Source organism: Myotis daubentonii, chromosome 13 (assembly GCF_963259705.1).
Source record: "Myotis daubentonii chromosome 13, mMyoDau2.1, whole genome shotgun sequence".
Lineage (NCBI taxonomy): Eukaryota > Metazoa > Chordata > Mammalia > Chiroptera > Vespertilionidae > Myotis > Myotis daubentonii.
The window spans coordinates 23,816,033-23,832,271 of NC_081852.1; the positions used below are offsets into that span (position 1 = coordinate 23,816,033).

The 16,239-nt window shown below is 40.4% G+C and overlaps 3 protein-coding genes across 11 annotated transcripts in view; 2 read left to right on the forward strand and 1 right to left on the reverse strand.

Moving 5' to 3' along the window:
• The window catches only part of RUFY2 (RUN and FYVE domain containing 2), a 45,895-nt gene extending 43,282 nt beyond the window's left edge, over nucleotides 1–2,613 (forward strand). For all 6 annotated transcript variants that reach the window (XM_059662546.1, XM_059662545.1, XM_059662544.1 and 3 more), the window contains 2 exons: nucleotides 510–587; nucleotides 690–2,613. In XM_059662546.1, the coding sequence (XP_059518529.1) occupies nucleotides 510–587; nucleotides 690–833 (222 nt within the window). In that variant the 3' untranslated portion in view covers nucleotides 834–2,613. The remainder of the gene's footprint in view (nucleotides 1–509; nucleotides 588–689) is intronic.
• Nucleotides 2,614–3,737: 1,124 nt separating this feature from the next.
• On the reverse strand, nucleotides 3,738–13,717 carry HNRNPH3 (heterogeneous nuclear ribonucleoprotein H3). 4 transcript variants are annotated; one of them, XM_059662553.1, is made up of 10 exons: nucleotides 13,563–13,717; nucleotides 8,480–8,613; nucleotides 7,825–7,963; nucleotides 7,157–7,323; nucleotides 6,634–6,720; nucleotides 6,255–6,370; nucleotides 5,183–5,318; nucleotides 4,320–4,415; nucleotides 4,144–4,236; nucleotides 3,738–4,034 (listed from the first exon to the last, which is right to left on the reverse strand). In XM_059662553.1, the coding sequence occupies exons 2-10, from the start codon at nucleotides 8,589–8,591 to the stop codon at nucleotides 3,958–3,960; spliced, it is 1,023 nt and encodes a 340-aa protein (XP_059518536.1). In that variant the 5' UTR covers nucleotides 8,592–8,613; nucleotides 13,563–13,717; the 3' UTR covers nucleotides 3,738–3,957. The 4 variants fall into 4 exon arrangements, with proteins under 4 accessions (XP_059518536.1, XP_059518537.1, XP_059518534.1 ...); XM_059662554.1 differs by having other exon boundaries at nucleotides 7,184–7,323; nucleotides 13,563–13,716; XM_059662551.1 differs by having other exon boundaries at nucleotides 7,139–7,323; nucleotides 13,563–13,716.
• A 170-nt stretch (nucleotides 13,718–13,887) lies between these two features.
• The window catches only part of PBLD (phenazine biosynthesis like protein domain containing), a 31,749-nt gene continuing 29,397 nt past the window's right edge, over nucleotides 13,888–16,239 (forward strand). Inside the window, exon 1 of the mRNA XM_059662556.1 lies at nucleotides 13,888–14,028. The gene's annotated coding sequence lies outside the window, so the exon portion shown is untranslated. The remainder of the gene's footprint in view (nucleotides 14,029–16,239) is intronic.

The following is a 16,239-nucleotide window of genomic DNA, read 5'->3' on the forward strand; positions in this document are numbered from 1 at the left end:
ATCTTTAAGGTTCTTTCCTTAAAGAAAACTCCCATCAGTAATAGGTTTTTATTTAAAAAAAATTTTCATGAAAATATAAACATATGTAATTGTAGAGTAAAAACAAACCAGTATTCAGTTTCATTATTTACCGAAATGTGGCCAATCTTGTTATATATATATCTCCCACATCCTGTCCCTTCTAAGCTCACATTTAATTTACAACTATTTCATCTAAAAAAAGTTATACATATATTTTTTATTGATTTCAGAGAGGAAGGGATAGAAACATCATTGAGAATCATTGATCCCCTACTGGGGATCGAGCCCACATCACAGGCCATTCCCTGACCGCAATGAAACCCGTGACCTCCTAGTTCATACGTCAGTGCTCAATCAGGGAGCCACACCGGCCAGGCAGGACTAGTTTTTGATTCTGCACCTGTATACATTCCTGTAAAGTGTTCTTAGTTAAAAATGTTTCCACATGTAATTTAGTGTTATCAATTTGAGCATTTTCCTCCTACTAGGGACTGGTTTGGTTGAAAGACAAAGAAGCAACGCATTGTAAGCTCTGTGAAAAGGAATTCTCACTCTCTAAGAGAAAGGTAAGCGAAGTAGCAAATCCAAAAGTTTCAGTGCAAATATGGCTTTTAACTTTATTCACTTTTTTCTCTTTCTGATTTCCTCCCCCCTCCCTCAATTAATAGCACCACTGTAGAAACTGTGGGGAAATTTTCTGTAATGCTTGCTCTGACAACGAACTGCCTTTGCCTTCTTCGCCAAAGCCAGTACGGGTTTGTGATTCCTGTCATGCATTGCTCATTCAGAGATGCTCATCTAATTTGCCGTAAGATTCTAAAGCAAAATCCTCACTGTATGGAAGTACTGATTATGAATGTTATGTATGAATACGTGCACAACATACTCAGACAGCCCTTCTTAAGCAGCTTTCAGACAGTATTGGTACCAGTTTTATCTTTCACATCTTCAATTATTGGGAATTAAAAAGTTGCATAATTGGGTATTTCCTTTCCATTATTAAAGAATTTTCATCAGGGCATGCTTTAAAATAACTTCAACCTAATTCCTAGTTCATGTAATAATCATGTAACTCTTAATAACATTGATAAGGCCAGATAGTAGCTAACACAGTTGCCTTATTTTATAAAGGCCTTCTTAAAAACAGGGCTTCAGATTTTCTTCTCCAGATCGCGGAGTTGATATTTGATGGTGCCTGTAATTTTCTTAATGCACTTTAAAGCTTCATGGTTCTTAAAGATGGGAAATGTGTAGAATTTTTTATGTGTTAATATCCCAATTCATCAGATTTTCAATTAGCTTGGTAAGGTGTCAACTATATTTATTTGGCCCTTTGCTCACGTTGCATTAGAAAAGGCCAATATTTTATGCTGTTTCCTTTGGGTCTTACTCCTAAAACCAGTGTTGTAATTGCTATCTTTCAGATACAGTGGGTTAAAGAGTTCGTTTTTCCACAACCTTTTCCTTATTTTGAAAGGAAGTTTAAATCATCCTTTTAACTTAAGTTGCTACTTGCAGGTCTTTCCAGTAGTTTTTAAGAAGCATTAATAGTGCAGTGGTCTGCTACTGCATAAAGGGTAAAAAATTTACCACATACTGAGCACCTCTAAACCAGGGTTGGTTAGCGGATGAAGATGTGGTCTCAGCCCTGCCATGAAATACATACTTGAACCATTTCAAGCATGAGATTGAATAAACACTAATCTCATTGTATTGCTTATTGCATATACAAGAATTTAATCTGTAAAAAGTAAGTTACCCTTGTATACAATCACTTGAATGGCATCACTACTAGGAGTCCTACCCTTTTTTATTTAAGTCAAGTTTTAGCCATGCACTTTACCCCTGTGAACCTTTCAAACAATGTGCTATTAGAATAATCTTACATTACTCCTAGGAGCATTGTATTTAGTGAATTTAATCATGGCTACCCCCTACCCCCTAGGATGGGGGTTACTTATTTTGCAGGATTTTTTCCTCGGAGTACATACTTTCATTAAGTGTGAAAATTATTTTTTTAAATTGCCAAAGTTTGAAACTAGTATTTTACTTAAGATTTTCTCCATAATCCAATTTGAGGTCTTCTGGCAGAACCGACAGATTTTTAGGTGGTCTTGCTCTGATAGAAATGTTGAAGAGATAAATTATATTATTGAAACTTTTGTATTGATGGATGAACATTTTTATGATACTAAGTGTTTTTTATTAATGTGCTTAGAATTAAAAAATGGGATTTTTGCTTAAATTCCAAGGCTGGTTAATCTCCCCTTCAGTTCTTTGCTATTCAAAACTCATGTATCACCACTGCATTGAAATTTTTGTAGGCAAAAGTTTAGTATTAGCTCTTTAAAAAACATAACACATTTATACCAATTTTGAAATTTATGTTAAAAAGCTTTTCATTTGTACTTTGTGAACCTACACTTTTTTTCAAGGAAGATTTGCAAACTTCACATATCATTCCCTCATCTAGCCAGTACTATCACAATAATGCTATCATGGTGCCAAGGAATTGTGATTGTTAATTCTTCTACCCTGTAATGTTTTAAAATAAAATGTGAATTTTATAAAAATAAAAGATTTGAAAACTTATCGTGCTTTAGAAGAGCAATTTTCAATGATAACATTTTATGGTTTTACTCATGGGAAAGTAAAAGCACATGTGATCTCTAAAAAATGTAAGTGGTATGAGACTAATATAATAAAGGGATACAGCTAGGAGAGAAGGTACAGGCATTATTAAAATGAAACATTGCTTAGTTGACAGGCTCCATATAGGCTACCACAGCTACCTTCTCTAAAGCAGAAATCACTCCTTAGGAGTCACTTTGTCTAATCTTCAGTTAGATATACTTAGTACCTTTGATTTATGATCAGTAATTGACACAAAGCATTCTAGGACAGACGCCATACTATTATCTCCCACATTGATATTTATTACATTCTAGCAAAAACAAGTAACAAGTTCAGTAACTGAATTCACATTAACAGGTTTCGTTTGATCCATTAGCCAATCTGGAAAAAAGCCATATTGATCAAAGGGATTAAAAGTAAAAAGCACCTTTTCCTTGCTACATATAGTATTTAACACAATGGCCCTGAAACTCCAAACAGATAATCCAATACAAAATCCAACTGTAGGACTCTCATTTTAATTAAGACTACAACATGGACTTATCTCTTACATTTTTTAAAGGTATTTATACAGTTATTTAAAAAATGCTTTAACTATTGGGTTTAAACTGAAAATACACCTGTGAGAATTATACTCCATAGTTAATACCTTTGTACTGAATTCTCATATGTCACTTGGAACCTTAACCTAGTCTAAGACTTGGGATAACTTACAACTATCACCGTTTGGAAACATTTTTTGGTACTTCAGTCAAGTGCTGAGGGGATTTTATTCTAAAATCGAGGGCTAGAATTTAAACTTCCAATACTCCCATTCTTGGGTAACACAATTATGAATATTTAGAAATCCAGATACCTCATCAACATTTCAGAGCTATGCCTGTGACATTTGAAAAAGATTATATAGAATTAGAATTTATACTCCTGAAACCATCTATACAGTATTGTCCAGGAGAAACCATTGTTCTCTAAAATTACAACTACTACTAGTAGAGCTAATAATAATAAAATACACCAACCCAAATCTTACGAAAGCAGCACATTCTTAGGAGTAACCAGTATATAAAAAGTATCAACATCAGTGGTTTGAATATAAAAATTTATTTTAAGTGAAAGTATGCAACAAATAAAACCTACAGAAACAGATTTTCCCATCACAATCTGTTGCTTTACCAAATGAGATTTGAGAAAACATTCCTTCAGTCATTATAAAGTTCTTAAAATACAAAAGAAATTAAATCTGTAAGAAAGTCTAGTAGACCAGATTCTGTTGTCAGGACTATTATGTTGGTGGTTTTTGCTCTAATACATCCCACGCCATCCACCTCCACTCATGCCACCTTGCCCATAGTAACCTCCACTGCCTCCACCACCACGACCTTAGAAAAAAAAAGATTGAGTGTTTAATAGGAGGTTATCAAAGTAGAAGACAGTCTGCACTACATATGGGGGCTAACAAACTGAACCAGAGTAACCAAAGACACTTACCATAACCACCCAGGCCATCAGGAGTTCCGTATCCTCCACTGTAATTGTTCCCCATTCCCATTCTTCCAACAGATCCATAACCACCCTGATTATCTTTAAAAACAAAACAAAACAAGTTTGAGATTGATTGCTAAGTGTCTAACTGAACTCCATTTGCTTTACAAAACTATACATACCCATTCCATCTCTGCCGTAGCCTCCCATTCCAGAACCTCCCATTCCAGAGCCACCTCCAGGAGTGGAATTCAAGAATAGTTCAATGTATCGATGTTCTTTAGGAAAAAAAGAGTAATAGGAAAAATGATGGATCAAATTTATCACAGCATAAACAGGCTGACTACCTAATATTAAACCTAAGTGTATGCTTACAGATTCTGAGGGGAATGATAAAACAAATGCTGGACAGAGATAAAATCTAGTTTTGTTCAAACGGTGTAATCTTGAACAAGTTTCCTTATCTATAAAAAGGACTGATATATTATTTCAGAACCAGCTGGTATACTTCTAAGTACCAAGTGATTATGTGTAGCCAGATTTGGGAATAACTAGTCGAAGTACAATTAAATGGCTTAAAAATTGATTTGAAGACATGCAGGAATAACTTATCCAAGTGGATCAGCATATATGTTAACAAGTTGTACTGCCCAGCTGGTACTGCTCAGTGGTTGAGCGTTAACCTATGAACCAGGAGTTCAGTTTGATTCCCAGGCAGGGTACATGTGGGCTCAGTCCCCTAGAGGCAGCCAACCAAGGATTCTCTCTTATCATTGATTTTTCTCTCTCTCTCCCTTCCTCTCTGAAATCAATAAATACATATATATTTTTAAAAGTAATACTAATTTGCAAAAGGCGCAAAACTCAGACAAGTAACATACCTATTTCCCCCTTTTAATAACTTAAGCGCTAATTATCTGTCAAGTATTAAGAGTCTGAATTAATGCTTCAATATAAAGTTCCCTAGAAAGCTATGGAAGTCTGAACTTGTAATAAACAAGTTCAAAGCTAGGAAACAAGCTAGCATGCCAAGGATACTACTCACGCATGTTATTCTTATCTTTAGACATGGCAGCTACTGCATCTTCATGTGTCACAAACTCTACATCTGCTTCTCCTGTTGCTCTGCCATCAGCTCCAATATCAATATGCACTCGTATTGGATTTAGTGGTGAAAAGAACTAAAGGAAAGAAAAACTTGTTACTTTTATATTACCGAAATTACCAAATGCCTTTGGTTTTGTTCATTAAAACAACCCTTCTTACTGCCCTGTTGCAAGGCTAATAATTACATCAACACTAGTGGTTATAAGACCACTCTTAGGGAAACACAGATACCTGGAACTTAGGCCAATAGATTCCCAGTAACAGTTAGAACAAAAATTTTCTTTAAAAGCTACACAGTAGCCCTAACTGGTCTGGTTCAATGGATAGAGCATCAGCCTGAGGACTCAAGGGTCCCAAGTTCGATTCCAGGCAAGGGCATGTACCTTGGTTGCGGGCACATCCTCAGTGGGGGGTGTGCAAGAGGCAGCTGATCGATGTTTCTCTCTCATCGATGTTTCTAACTCTCTATCCCTCTCCCTTCCTCTCTGTAAAAAAATCAATAAAATATATTTTTAAAAAATTAAATAAAAGCTACACAAATACTCTTGGCTTTGTAGGCTGCTGGGAGCCAAGTACTAGATGTCTATTGGGCTGAAGTTTGCTGATTCTCTAACCAATATAAAACCAACCAGGTTTCAAGTTAATAGCAGCATCTATTTCCATTATTTTCAGCTCGCCATATAGCCTAGAATGCCAAACTAAACTACTTGAACTTTTCACTTGTTAAATATACTTTTGAAACTCCACACAAGGGAAACAATCTCCCAGTCACTACCACTACGCTGATCAGTCTTTCACTAAATTCTTAACTGGACTTTGTAACTGTAGCATTTACTTGCTTCAATCCTATGTAGGTCAGCACAAAAATGGACACAAAAATATTCATCAACTACTGAAGGTTTATATAGTCACATTAAAGGGATTCTGATATTAAAAAGAAAATTAAAAATGCTTTAAAAAATGTAGATACCAGAATTAGTATAAAACCACTAATTACTAAAATTACTCACATTAGCAATGTCATTTTCAGTTGCACGAAAAGGCAATCCTCTCATATGTACAAAATGACCACCATGAAAACCTGAACTTGCATCACCAGCTCCACCATAGCCATGTCCTCCCATACCTAAAAAAAATTTCCAGATCATAAACTAATACATGTAGAAAAGCATTTCAACAAAATATTTCTTCCCTATATACATCTTTTCCTATTTACAGCTTTTTGACAACCCCAAGAGATTTTAACACTTATAGTTGTTCTAAACATCAAAAGGAGAATTTACCAGTAAGTATATATCTGTATAAAGGTCTAAGTAGGAATACACTAAAATATGCCTGAATTGACTTTACCAAAATTCACCTAAAAATGAGTATATCTTCAATATTTACCTCTTCCATCTCTCATTCTGTCATCAAAGCCATCATTTCCATAGCCATAATTATTATAGCCACCATAGTCGTCAAAACCTCCATAACCTGTATAATTTGAGAAAATACATGAATAAAGAGATAAATTTTATAGTTTACAAAAGCATACTCTGTATAAGCAGTTTGACTAAAGTATTGCAACTCCCAACATGTGCAAGAAAGCAGTTAACACTTGGTAAAAATTAAAAATCTATAAAGAATACGTTTAGAGATTTAATTTCACCCTGATGCCAAGCAGAAAATGTCCAAACGTGCCAAAACTTCATTTTAACTTCTATATACATTATCTAGGTGTCAATATGTGCATCAACCAAGTCCCACAGCTGGCCATGGGAATCCATATTTTCATGAACAGGTTTTAAAACCTAGTAGGTACTGAAATTACTGCCATTTTTGTATTTCTTGACAAAGTGTCAGGAACATTAAGAAAATGACAACAGAACCTTTGTTCATTAGATACACATACCACCATCATATCCATCACCTCCTCGTCGCATTCTGTCATACATACTTCCACGCCCAGCTCCATAATAACCCCCTCTTCCTCCTATTGGTCTATCATATGGTCCTGGTCGCTGGCCCAGCAATCTTCTTGGTGGATCATAAAATCCTTTGATTTCACTCCTGCTACTTCTGAAGATCTCAATATACCTATTTAAAAATGGTTTAAGGTACTGGTTTCAGCTTAAATGTATTAGAGTAAATAAGATATTGGGCAAAATGCAATAAGTTTTTTTGTATCTAGATACATAACCCAATTTAGCCTAAATACACCATAAAATTAACATTTTTACACCTACAAACTTAATGATTAATATATTTAAGTTTTACATAGACAAGTCAATCATTTGAGATATAAATATAATTTTAGCTTGCTTCTTTAAGCACAAGATAGATGTTTAGAGAAAATAGTTGATTATACAAAAGCATTTATCAACAACATCCTACAGAGAAATGGAAACAATCTACTTTTAATTTAAGCAAACTATTAGCATTAATTCCCCACCCATATCTGTAGTTTCCAAGTTAAATTATCAATTCTTTTATTAAACTATCCCAGAAAAATGTTACTGGTACCCCCCACTTAAGCAATAGTGACCCACAACCCCCAAAAATAAAAATTTAACACCATCCCAAACTCTCCATCCCCACCTGTGCCCTATTCTTTCCTTGTGTTTCCCCAGAGCATTTTCTGCTATCTCCTTTGAAGCAAACTGCACGAAGGCCTCCCCTGTGCTTCTCCCCTGGTAGTCCATCGTCAATGTTATCCCATTTGGCACGATTTCCAACCCTTTAACCCAAGGACAAATAACCCCATCAAGGGGAACAGTGTTAAAGGCTGAAACATTCCCATCTGAATCAAATATTTAAAACAAGTCTAAACAAAACAAAACAAAATGCTTAGTTCCCATCACCCCATAATACAAATGGAAGATTTTTTTCAAAAAACTGGATTACACAAAAATTTTTTCTATCAGTGTCTTTATAAATTACATACTCTAACAGCCCACCTATATTACATGAAAAAAAAAAAAAAAAGCTGAAATCAAATTTAACTATGCTCCATCTTCTAATTCATGGTTCATTTCATCATACATAATTACTCTCAATTAAGTTTATTGCACATTAGTTAGGTTTTACATATTCTATACATTCTGTATCAAATATTAACTGGAGCAAATTTCATAACTATACATTAACCAAGATATACTCAAATTAAAAAGTCCCCCAAAACAAGCAAATGGGTTTTGTAAATTAAAAACTGAGTAATAAAATACTACTAAACTTTGACTAATACTAGAGGTACCTTGAAAGAACTGAACTATTTCCTCTTTGCTGCAACCAAATGGCAGTCCACGAAGTCGCACTGTCCCATCACTAGCGTCATTTGGACCATTATGTTTCATAACCCAATCCATCTCAATACCGTTTGATTAAATGCTATAAAAAAATAAACAAGCACATAAAGCAGTCAATCAAAACATACTCTTGTCAGAGGTACTGAAGAAACACCTCTCAGTGGTGCACAACAGGAAATGTAACATAGGACTCAATGACGACAATGCTACACCACCACCTTTCCGTTTTGGGTCAAGCAAAAAAAGATTGGGAAAAGGCAGTGAAACTTGACTCCTCCCACCAAAAAGCACTCAATTTCTAAGGATCAAATATTATACATTGCCTAATTTTAAGAAAGTTTACTTAATTCCACTCTAAGTCTTCTTGTTCAAGCTCTATTTCTTAACCTGTCATTTAGTATCAACTCTACCTTTGCCCCATCTCTCAAATTTTCATTCACATTTTCCATATTTTATTATTCACTTGAATAGTTCTGCAAATCCTTTGAAACCTGATCACTCAAAAGTTGCACATAGTACCACCATCCACGCACATGAAGAACCCACGCCAAAAGTACGAGTACTTCTTTAATGTTGGAAAAAATGGCATCATAAAAGTGTAAATTTACTAGATGCACTATAGTTCTGAACATATCCAATTTTTTGAAGGGGGAAAATTCTTAACTCTATTGTAACTAAATGATTCAACCACTCCCCAAGAGTAAGTTTTAAGTGACTAAACTAGGTTGAATTTTAAAAATGGAGGTAAAAAGGCTACTTAAGTTACTGAACATAGTATATTAAAAAGTTACTCACTGCTTTACTTTTAGACACAAATTTTAAAAAGTGACACTATATTCACATTCAAAAAGTATTAAAAAGGGTACAGTGAAAAGACCTCTTTCCCTCCAAAAAGAACCCACCCACCCAGTTCCCTTCCCAAGACAACCATCCTTCCTTAGTTAAGATTCCAGAACACTTTAAAGAGGCTAATGCAGAAGTCCTTCAGCTGCAGAAACTTACCAGAGCCTAGAAATTTCATTATGCAACTGTAGGAATCCTACTCACCTGGTTATTTCAAAAATTTCCCTCACCACCTCCTCCCCTGTAAACAAAACAATGTTCACTTGATTCCTTTATGCTCAAGAATTATTTCATACCAACAGGATTCACTAATAATTTCATGATTGAATTATCAGTGCAACTGTTAGGGGCAGCATCTGCAAAGAGTGAAATTCCCCTCCTTAGAATTCTTGCATTTAAAATAAACTAATGTAGAATTTCCCAAATGTGGTTATAAATCCTATCAGCTCTGCATATGTATCACTTCTGGTGCCCGTTCTTTATTGTTGCTGTTACTTTTAAAATATTTTTATTGATTTTTTAGAGAGAGGAGGAGAGAGGGAGAAACATCTATTGGCTGCCTCCTACATGCCCCTTACTAGGGACCGAGCCTGCAACCTGGACATGTGCCTTGACTAGGAATTGAACCAGCAACCTTTTGGTGCATGGGAGGATGCTCAACCAACTGAGCCATACCAGCCAGGCTGCTCTGTTGTTTTTTAATCCTAGACAGAAATCCCAAAAGTGAGATTATGCATTTTTATTTGATATTACAATTAATTCTTATGCACACAAATAACTGGTATGGACTTAATTTAAGAGAAAAGAAACTGGGCTTGAATCCCTAAAGCCTGTCACTCACTGGCTCCTTAATTTAAGCAAAGTACTTAACTGCTGTGCCCAACGGTAAAAATGCAGCAGTGGTGCCTATATACCTCACTGGACCATTTTAAGAATTATTCAGTGCCTAGTCTGCGGTGTGATAACCATTCAATGGTGGCCATTTTAAGGGCACAGTAGAACTAATGAAATGTACCACAAAATAACAGGTTGAACCTTATAGGACAGAAAAGTATTCTGAGTCTTAAAAGGACACAGTTTTATGTTTCCTTGGAAACTGTCTAAAGGAGAGGGGAAAACACTGTTCTAGTAGCCCTAAAAGTAGGCCTCAAATCAGTCTGGGGAAAAAAGAGACATTGTGAAGGTCTACCATGTTCTTAAACTTTTGTAAAAAAACACAAACAAAACAAAACAACAACAGTACCAACTTAAATAGCTGTTTCCTATAAAGAGTGATTTAGGGATAAAGGAAAAAAGTGAAGATCTAACATTACACATCACATCCTCATGAAAAATCTAAGAACTTTACAAAGTCAATCTAATCTATTGTGAAAAGGTGTTATTAATATGGTGCTTCTTATCATTTAGCATTTTTTTCAATGTGAAGATACTGTTTTGGGAACAAATACAAACAAGCAGGATATAGTATATCTTTACTACAAGCACTAGTGAGCAAACCAGGTTTTGATTTTCAGGATCAGCTATGCCAATGAGAACCTATATAAAAACAACAAATAAATACAACGTCTTTAAAAAACACTAACTGTGGTCGGGTGGCTCAGTTGGTTGCAGCGTCTTCCCACACATCAAAAGGTTGCGGGTTTGAATGCCAGTCAGGGCCCATACACCTGGGGTTGCCTCTGGGTGTGTACATGAAGCAACTATTCCATGCCTCTCCCTCCCTCCCTTCTGCTTTCTCTAAAAATTAGTGAAAGCATCCTTGGGTGAACATTAAAACACACACACTAAACACAATTTTAAATTAGGTAAAAGTTAAGCAGATTTCAGAGGAAACTTTTAAAAGGGCGATTCTTCATCACCTGTGTTCAAAGAGTACACAATAAAAACGGAAGCACACACTATTATCTCTTCAAAACCCCAAAATTGAGTCTAGAATTCTACTTACAAAACCAAAATGAACTTTAAAGGCATACAACCAACTTTAGTACCTTAATAAAGTAGTCTCAGAAACCACCTAGTTTTTACAAATTATTCAGGATAATCCATCTCATCCTTTCTTTGCAACAGCATCATGGCCAATCACAATTGTTTTAAGATTTCCAAGTGTTAGCACCAATTAAAAATACTAGCAGTTGAAATATTAGGACAATTTTAGTGAGTTTTCTATAAGACTTTAGTTCCTTAGTAAAAGCATCTAACTGAGGGCAAATGAAATGTAAAATTCCTTTATAACAGAAATTACACTATCCCCTTAAGCATACAATACATATAGAGATTGATGCATCAATAAATAACTTTCTAAATGATAACCCTCTGGTCCTAAAAAATGAGAATGAACTTCAAATTTCGGCAAAAAATTTGATATGTTAATTTTAAATCATTCCCCCTTTCAAAGTGCTCACTCAAATTTAAAAAAAAGCACACCACTAGTACCTAAAAGGAGGTAAGTTCAAAAAAAAGGGATTATGAATGAGCTGTTCTTTATTACATTCAGCCACTTGTTTACTAACACGAGGACATAAAACACACACACACACAGTTAAAAATTTAAAGGCAATAACATGGATTTCCAGATGATGATGCAGATGAGGGCAGAAAAAAGATTTCTGGGGCAGTCCTGTTAGGAAAGCTGTTATAGCATATACTACTTAATAGGTAAACTCTGGCCTGTCCTTCAAAGCCCCCAAAGTAGACAACCTTCTTGTAAAGATTCCTATGAATTATTGTAAACTCTTCTCAGGCCCTGCCTTCCCCTTTCCTATTGTCTTCAGTGTAATTACCGCCCCAGTTCTCCTGTGTTCTGAGGACCAAAATCATCCCACCACATATGGACTGGGCATTAGTTTCTCTCTGTTGAGTAGGCCTATGCTCTTGTTCAAAATATTACGACAGCTCTACACTAGACAAAAACAAACAAAAACATGATGAGCTACCAACAGAAAATAAACACCAACTGTATTTTCAAGCCATTTTACTTCTACAGCCTAATGCCCCCCGCCCCCGCCCCCGCCCCGGTCTTCGAACAGTAACTCAATTCCTACACATACACACGTTTTCGCCATCCCGGATCGCTTTAACTTCCTTCCAGATGCAAACGCCTACTTAAATTCTAACCCAGGATGTGCCAAACGACCCCAAACCATGGCTGACCTGCCCCCCGCCCCCCAGTTCCATCAGCCGCATCACACAGCTCACCGGGCCCAGACGGCCGATGTGAAATCCCCCTTTCACATTCCTACTGAACACACCACCCACGCGTCTGCTCACAACAATCACCCACAAAACCTTTACATACGTTTAAGATCAGCGTGAGAAAAGAAAAAAACACACCACAAAACCCGGTTGGAAAATGAGTACGTACTCTGTTCGAAGTTCCAAATCGGGACTATAAGGGCCGGCTAAGCGTCCTGTCCTCCTCCCCGGAGACCTTCCGTTTATCTAGCTGCCCTAGAGACCGGAGAGCTAGGAGAGCACGCCCCGCCCCGCCCGCCCGCCCGCCCGCCCGGCGGCCGAGCCCGGCACCAGCCCCAGCCTCCGGGCGGCCGCGGCACAAAGGCGCCCGCCGCCGCCTTTGTCCCGGACCTGGGAGCGGAGCGCCTCCGTCGCCACGGGCTCTCCTCCCCCAGCGCCAGCCTCTCTCCTCGGGAGAATCTGCGTCAGAAGACACCCGCCGGCCCCGGGAGCCCCGCCGAAGCTGCGGGGGAAGGGAGGCCGGGCCAGACCCGCGCCATTTCCACCGGCAGCGCGCCCGCCAGCCCCGGTCGCCCCCACCCACCGCCCGGCAGCTCCCCGCTCGCTCCGCTCCCCACCCTCACCCCCTGCAGGGCGCTCTGACCGGCCCCCGGCTTTCCAAACCCGTTTTGGGAAGCGGAGGAGCCCAAGCGGAGAGGAAGGGCGGGAAGCCCAGGCGGCCGCGCCACCGTGCCCAAGATGGCGGAGGCCAACCAGCGGGGAAATGGGAAAATGCTGGGTGACCCCCACGCCGGGCTTCGGCTTCGCTCACGGAATCCCACATGAACGGTTCCTCCCCCCGACATGCCGCCCCCCGTGAAGTGGGAGATCGCCCAGGAGGCGCAGCCGGGCCGTTTCCGAGCGGCGACCTCCACACTCCGCCCCCCCACCCCCACCCCCCGCCATCTCTCTCGTCCTTCTCCCGACTCCGCTCACGGCACCACGAGCCCAACCTACCCCCTGTTACTTCAGATACCCTGTCAGCGACTGCAGCGCCCGCGGGGTCCGGCCGGAGGAAGGACTCGCTCTCCTCGTGTAGCGCCCCCACAACGGCTCTTCCAACCGTCTCCAGCGGAGGCTGCCGCGGAGGAAGCTGCGCAGCACAGCGACTGGCTTGGGGGATGGGAGCGAGCGAGCGAGGGGGTGGGTAGAGCGAGAGCAACGGAGACCGGCGGCGTCGTTCTCGCGAGACGAGAGCGTTGGTCCCGCTTTGGCGCAGCGGGCAGGTAGTGCGCTTGCGCGGCACTAGGCTCCTGAGTCGGCCGCGGCGGGGAGCCGAGGCGGGTCCAGTTAGAGGAGAGGGCGGGGAGTTCCGCCCGTCTTTCCTCCGGCGCAACCACCGGGGCCTCAGAGCCCCCCTCGCTGGCCTCTTGGAGGACGAGTGGGAGCAGCGGGCCGCCCGCCCCGCGTTGCTGGACGAACCGTAGTGACTCGGTTTGGAGCGGTTCTTCGGTCCCCTATGGGCCGTTTCCCTCCCCTCCAACAAATTCCAGCAAGTCCAGCGTCACCTGCGTGGAAAGGCGCCACGTGGTTCAGCCGCCAAACACAGAGAAGGGTTTCCTTGTCCACCATGTTTGCATTATGCAGTAAAAATAGTTGTTCAGTGCTGGGGCGATCGGGTGTCCACCAGACCAATGTGGGCCGGGGGCCTGGGGCTCCTCCGTCCTCGCTCTGGCGCCGCGGCCCCGCTGCCCCGCAGCCGGCCTGGTCGGGCGGCTTCTGGATCGATTCCCTCCCGGCCGTTTCCCTGCAGGCCTCACCTCGCCTTCGCATGCCTCTTGCCTGTCACCTCTCGCCCTTTACAATCGGAGTGACTGGCTCAGCGCCCACCGCCCACTCGGGTTTCCTATATCGAGCTTTGCGTTCTTGGAAATTGTGCGTACAAGTGACACCTAATAAATGCTTTTTGGTTATGCTCACATGCCACCAAGGTTCCTAGTGACACTTCATTTTTTTTTTAAATTAAAAAAAAGAAAAGCAAGCTGAATTTTTGGGAAGGATGAAGGGCAGTCATGGTAAAGAGATGAATGCAAGCGAAGGCCCAAACGTAGGAACGGACATGAAGTGAGATGGGGGGAAACTAAGGTGTAGACCTTCAATATCCAGCCCGACTCTGTACGGCGGACATTGGGAAGCCTAGAGGGTGGGGTAGGGGCACAAAGGGTGTTAGCAGTGAAGAAACCTGAATAATTCCAATGAGATCTGGGTGTGTAGGATGGACCCGGGAAGCCAGTTACCTTCAGATAATGTAAACTTCCACCTCATGACTTTAATTCAGCCTCAAATCTGCTCAAGTGGGACAGAGTCCTGAGCTCGCCCCTGCACCTTTCCCATCCCCTCCCCTTGCCCCCAGGGGTCTCACTCTGACTTTTCTCTCTCCCTTTGCGTCTGTAACTTGTTTCCTGAAGCCCATTTCTTCTGCTCATTTCTTCTACCTCTGTGACTTTCTAAATAAACGTTCTCTTATAGTTTGAAAAAAAGGCAAGTGTGGGACAGTAAGAATTGACTAGGCCGTGGTGCTGTCGTGCCTTTCTTGAGCCCACTCCCTCAAAATGCCCCCCAGAGAAAGGGTCATCATTACAAGAGACAGGAAAACAAAACCAGGATAACAACAGTAGCTCACGTTTATTGAGAACTTGCTTGAGCTAGGTGCTGTGCTCAATTCACCGACTCCTTACAGCCCTGCAAGATAGTAATTATTATTATCCCCAGTTTACAGATGAGGTGCCCGAGTTTAGAGAAGTGACAAAAAAAAAAAAAAATTGCTCAGCAGTTCTCAACCTGTGGGTCGCGACCCCTTTGGCGGTTGAAACACCCTTTCACAGGGGTCGCCTAAGACCATCCTGCATATCAGATATTTACATTACGATTCATAACAGCAACGTTATAGTTATGAAGTAGGAACGAAAATAATTTTATGGTTGGGTCACATGAGGAACTGTATTTATTTTTTTAAATATATTTTATTGATTTTTACAGAGAGGGAGGGAGAGGGATAGAGAGTTAGAAACATCGATCAGCTGCCTCCTGCACACTCCCCACTGGGTATGTGCCCACAACCAAGGTACATGCCCTCGACCGGAATCGAACCTGGGACCCTTGAGTCCGCAGGCCGACACTCTATCCACTGAGCCAAACCAGCTAGGGCAGGGGTGGGCAAACTTTTTGACTCGAGGGCCACAATGGGTTCTTAAACTGGACCGGAGGGCCGGAACAAAAGCATGGATGGAGTGTTTGTGTGAACTAATATAAATTCAAAGTAAACATCATTACATAAAAGGGTACGGTCTTTTTTTTTTTTTTAGTTTTATTCATTTCAAAAGGGCCGGATCCGGCCCGCGGGCTGTAGTTTGCCCACAGCTGAGCTAGAGGTGAGGAACTGTATTTAAAGGGCCAGAAGGTTGAGAACCACTGCCCTAGTGGCAGAAGCTAGGATCTGAACCCAGGTGGTTTTACTCCAGGGGCTAAGGTCATCATTTCAGGCAAATTGAAGTTACTTCCCCTAAAAACACTGGAGTTACCAGAACAGGAGACCTGCAGTTAACAGTTAATTGGCTGGAGACTTTTAAATAGGGCTGAAACGTGATTGTTCTGGGTCACAGGCACTATGAGCACCCCACCCGCTTCTTTTTTC

Bases quoted from the DNA above. Each gene is read 5' to 3' on its own strand.
- HNRNPH3 (XM_059662551.1), bottom strand. From the start codon at position 8,591: ATGGATTGGGTTATGAAACATAATGGTCCAAATGACGCTAGTGATGGG. The intron at 7,324-7,824 runs GTGGGGATGGAG...ATTTTTAAATAG, and splicing joins AAGGAAAGAATAGGGCACAG to GTATATTGAGATCTTCAGAA. The intron at 4,237-4,319 runs GTATGTATAGTT...TTGTTTTTAAAG, and splicing joins CTACGGCAGAGATGGAATGG to ATAATCAGGGTGGTTATGGA.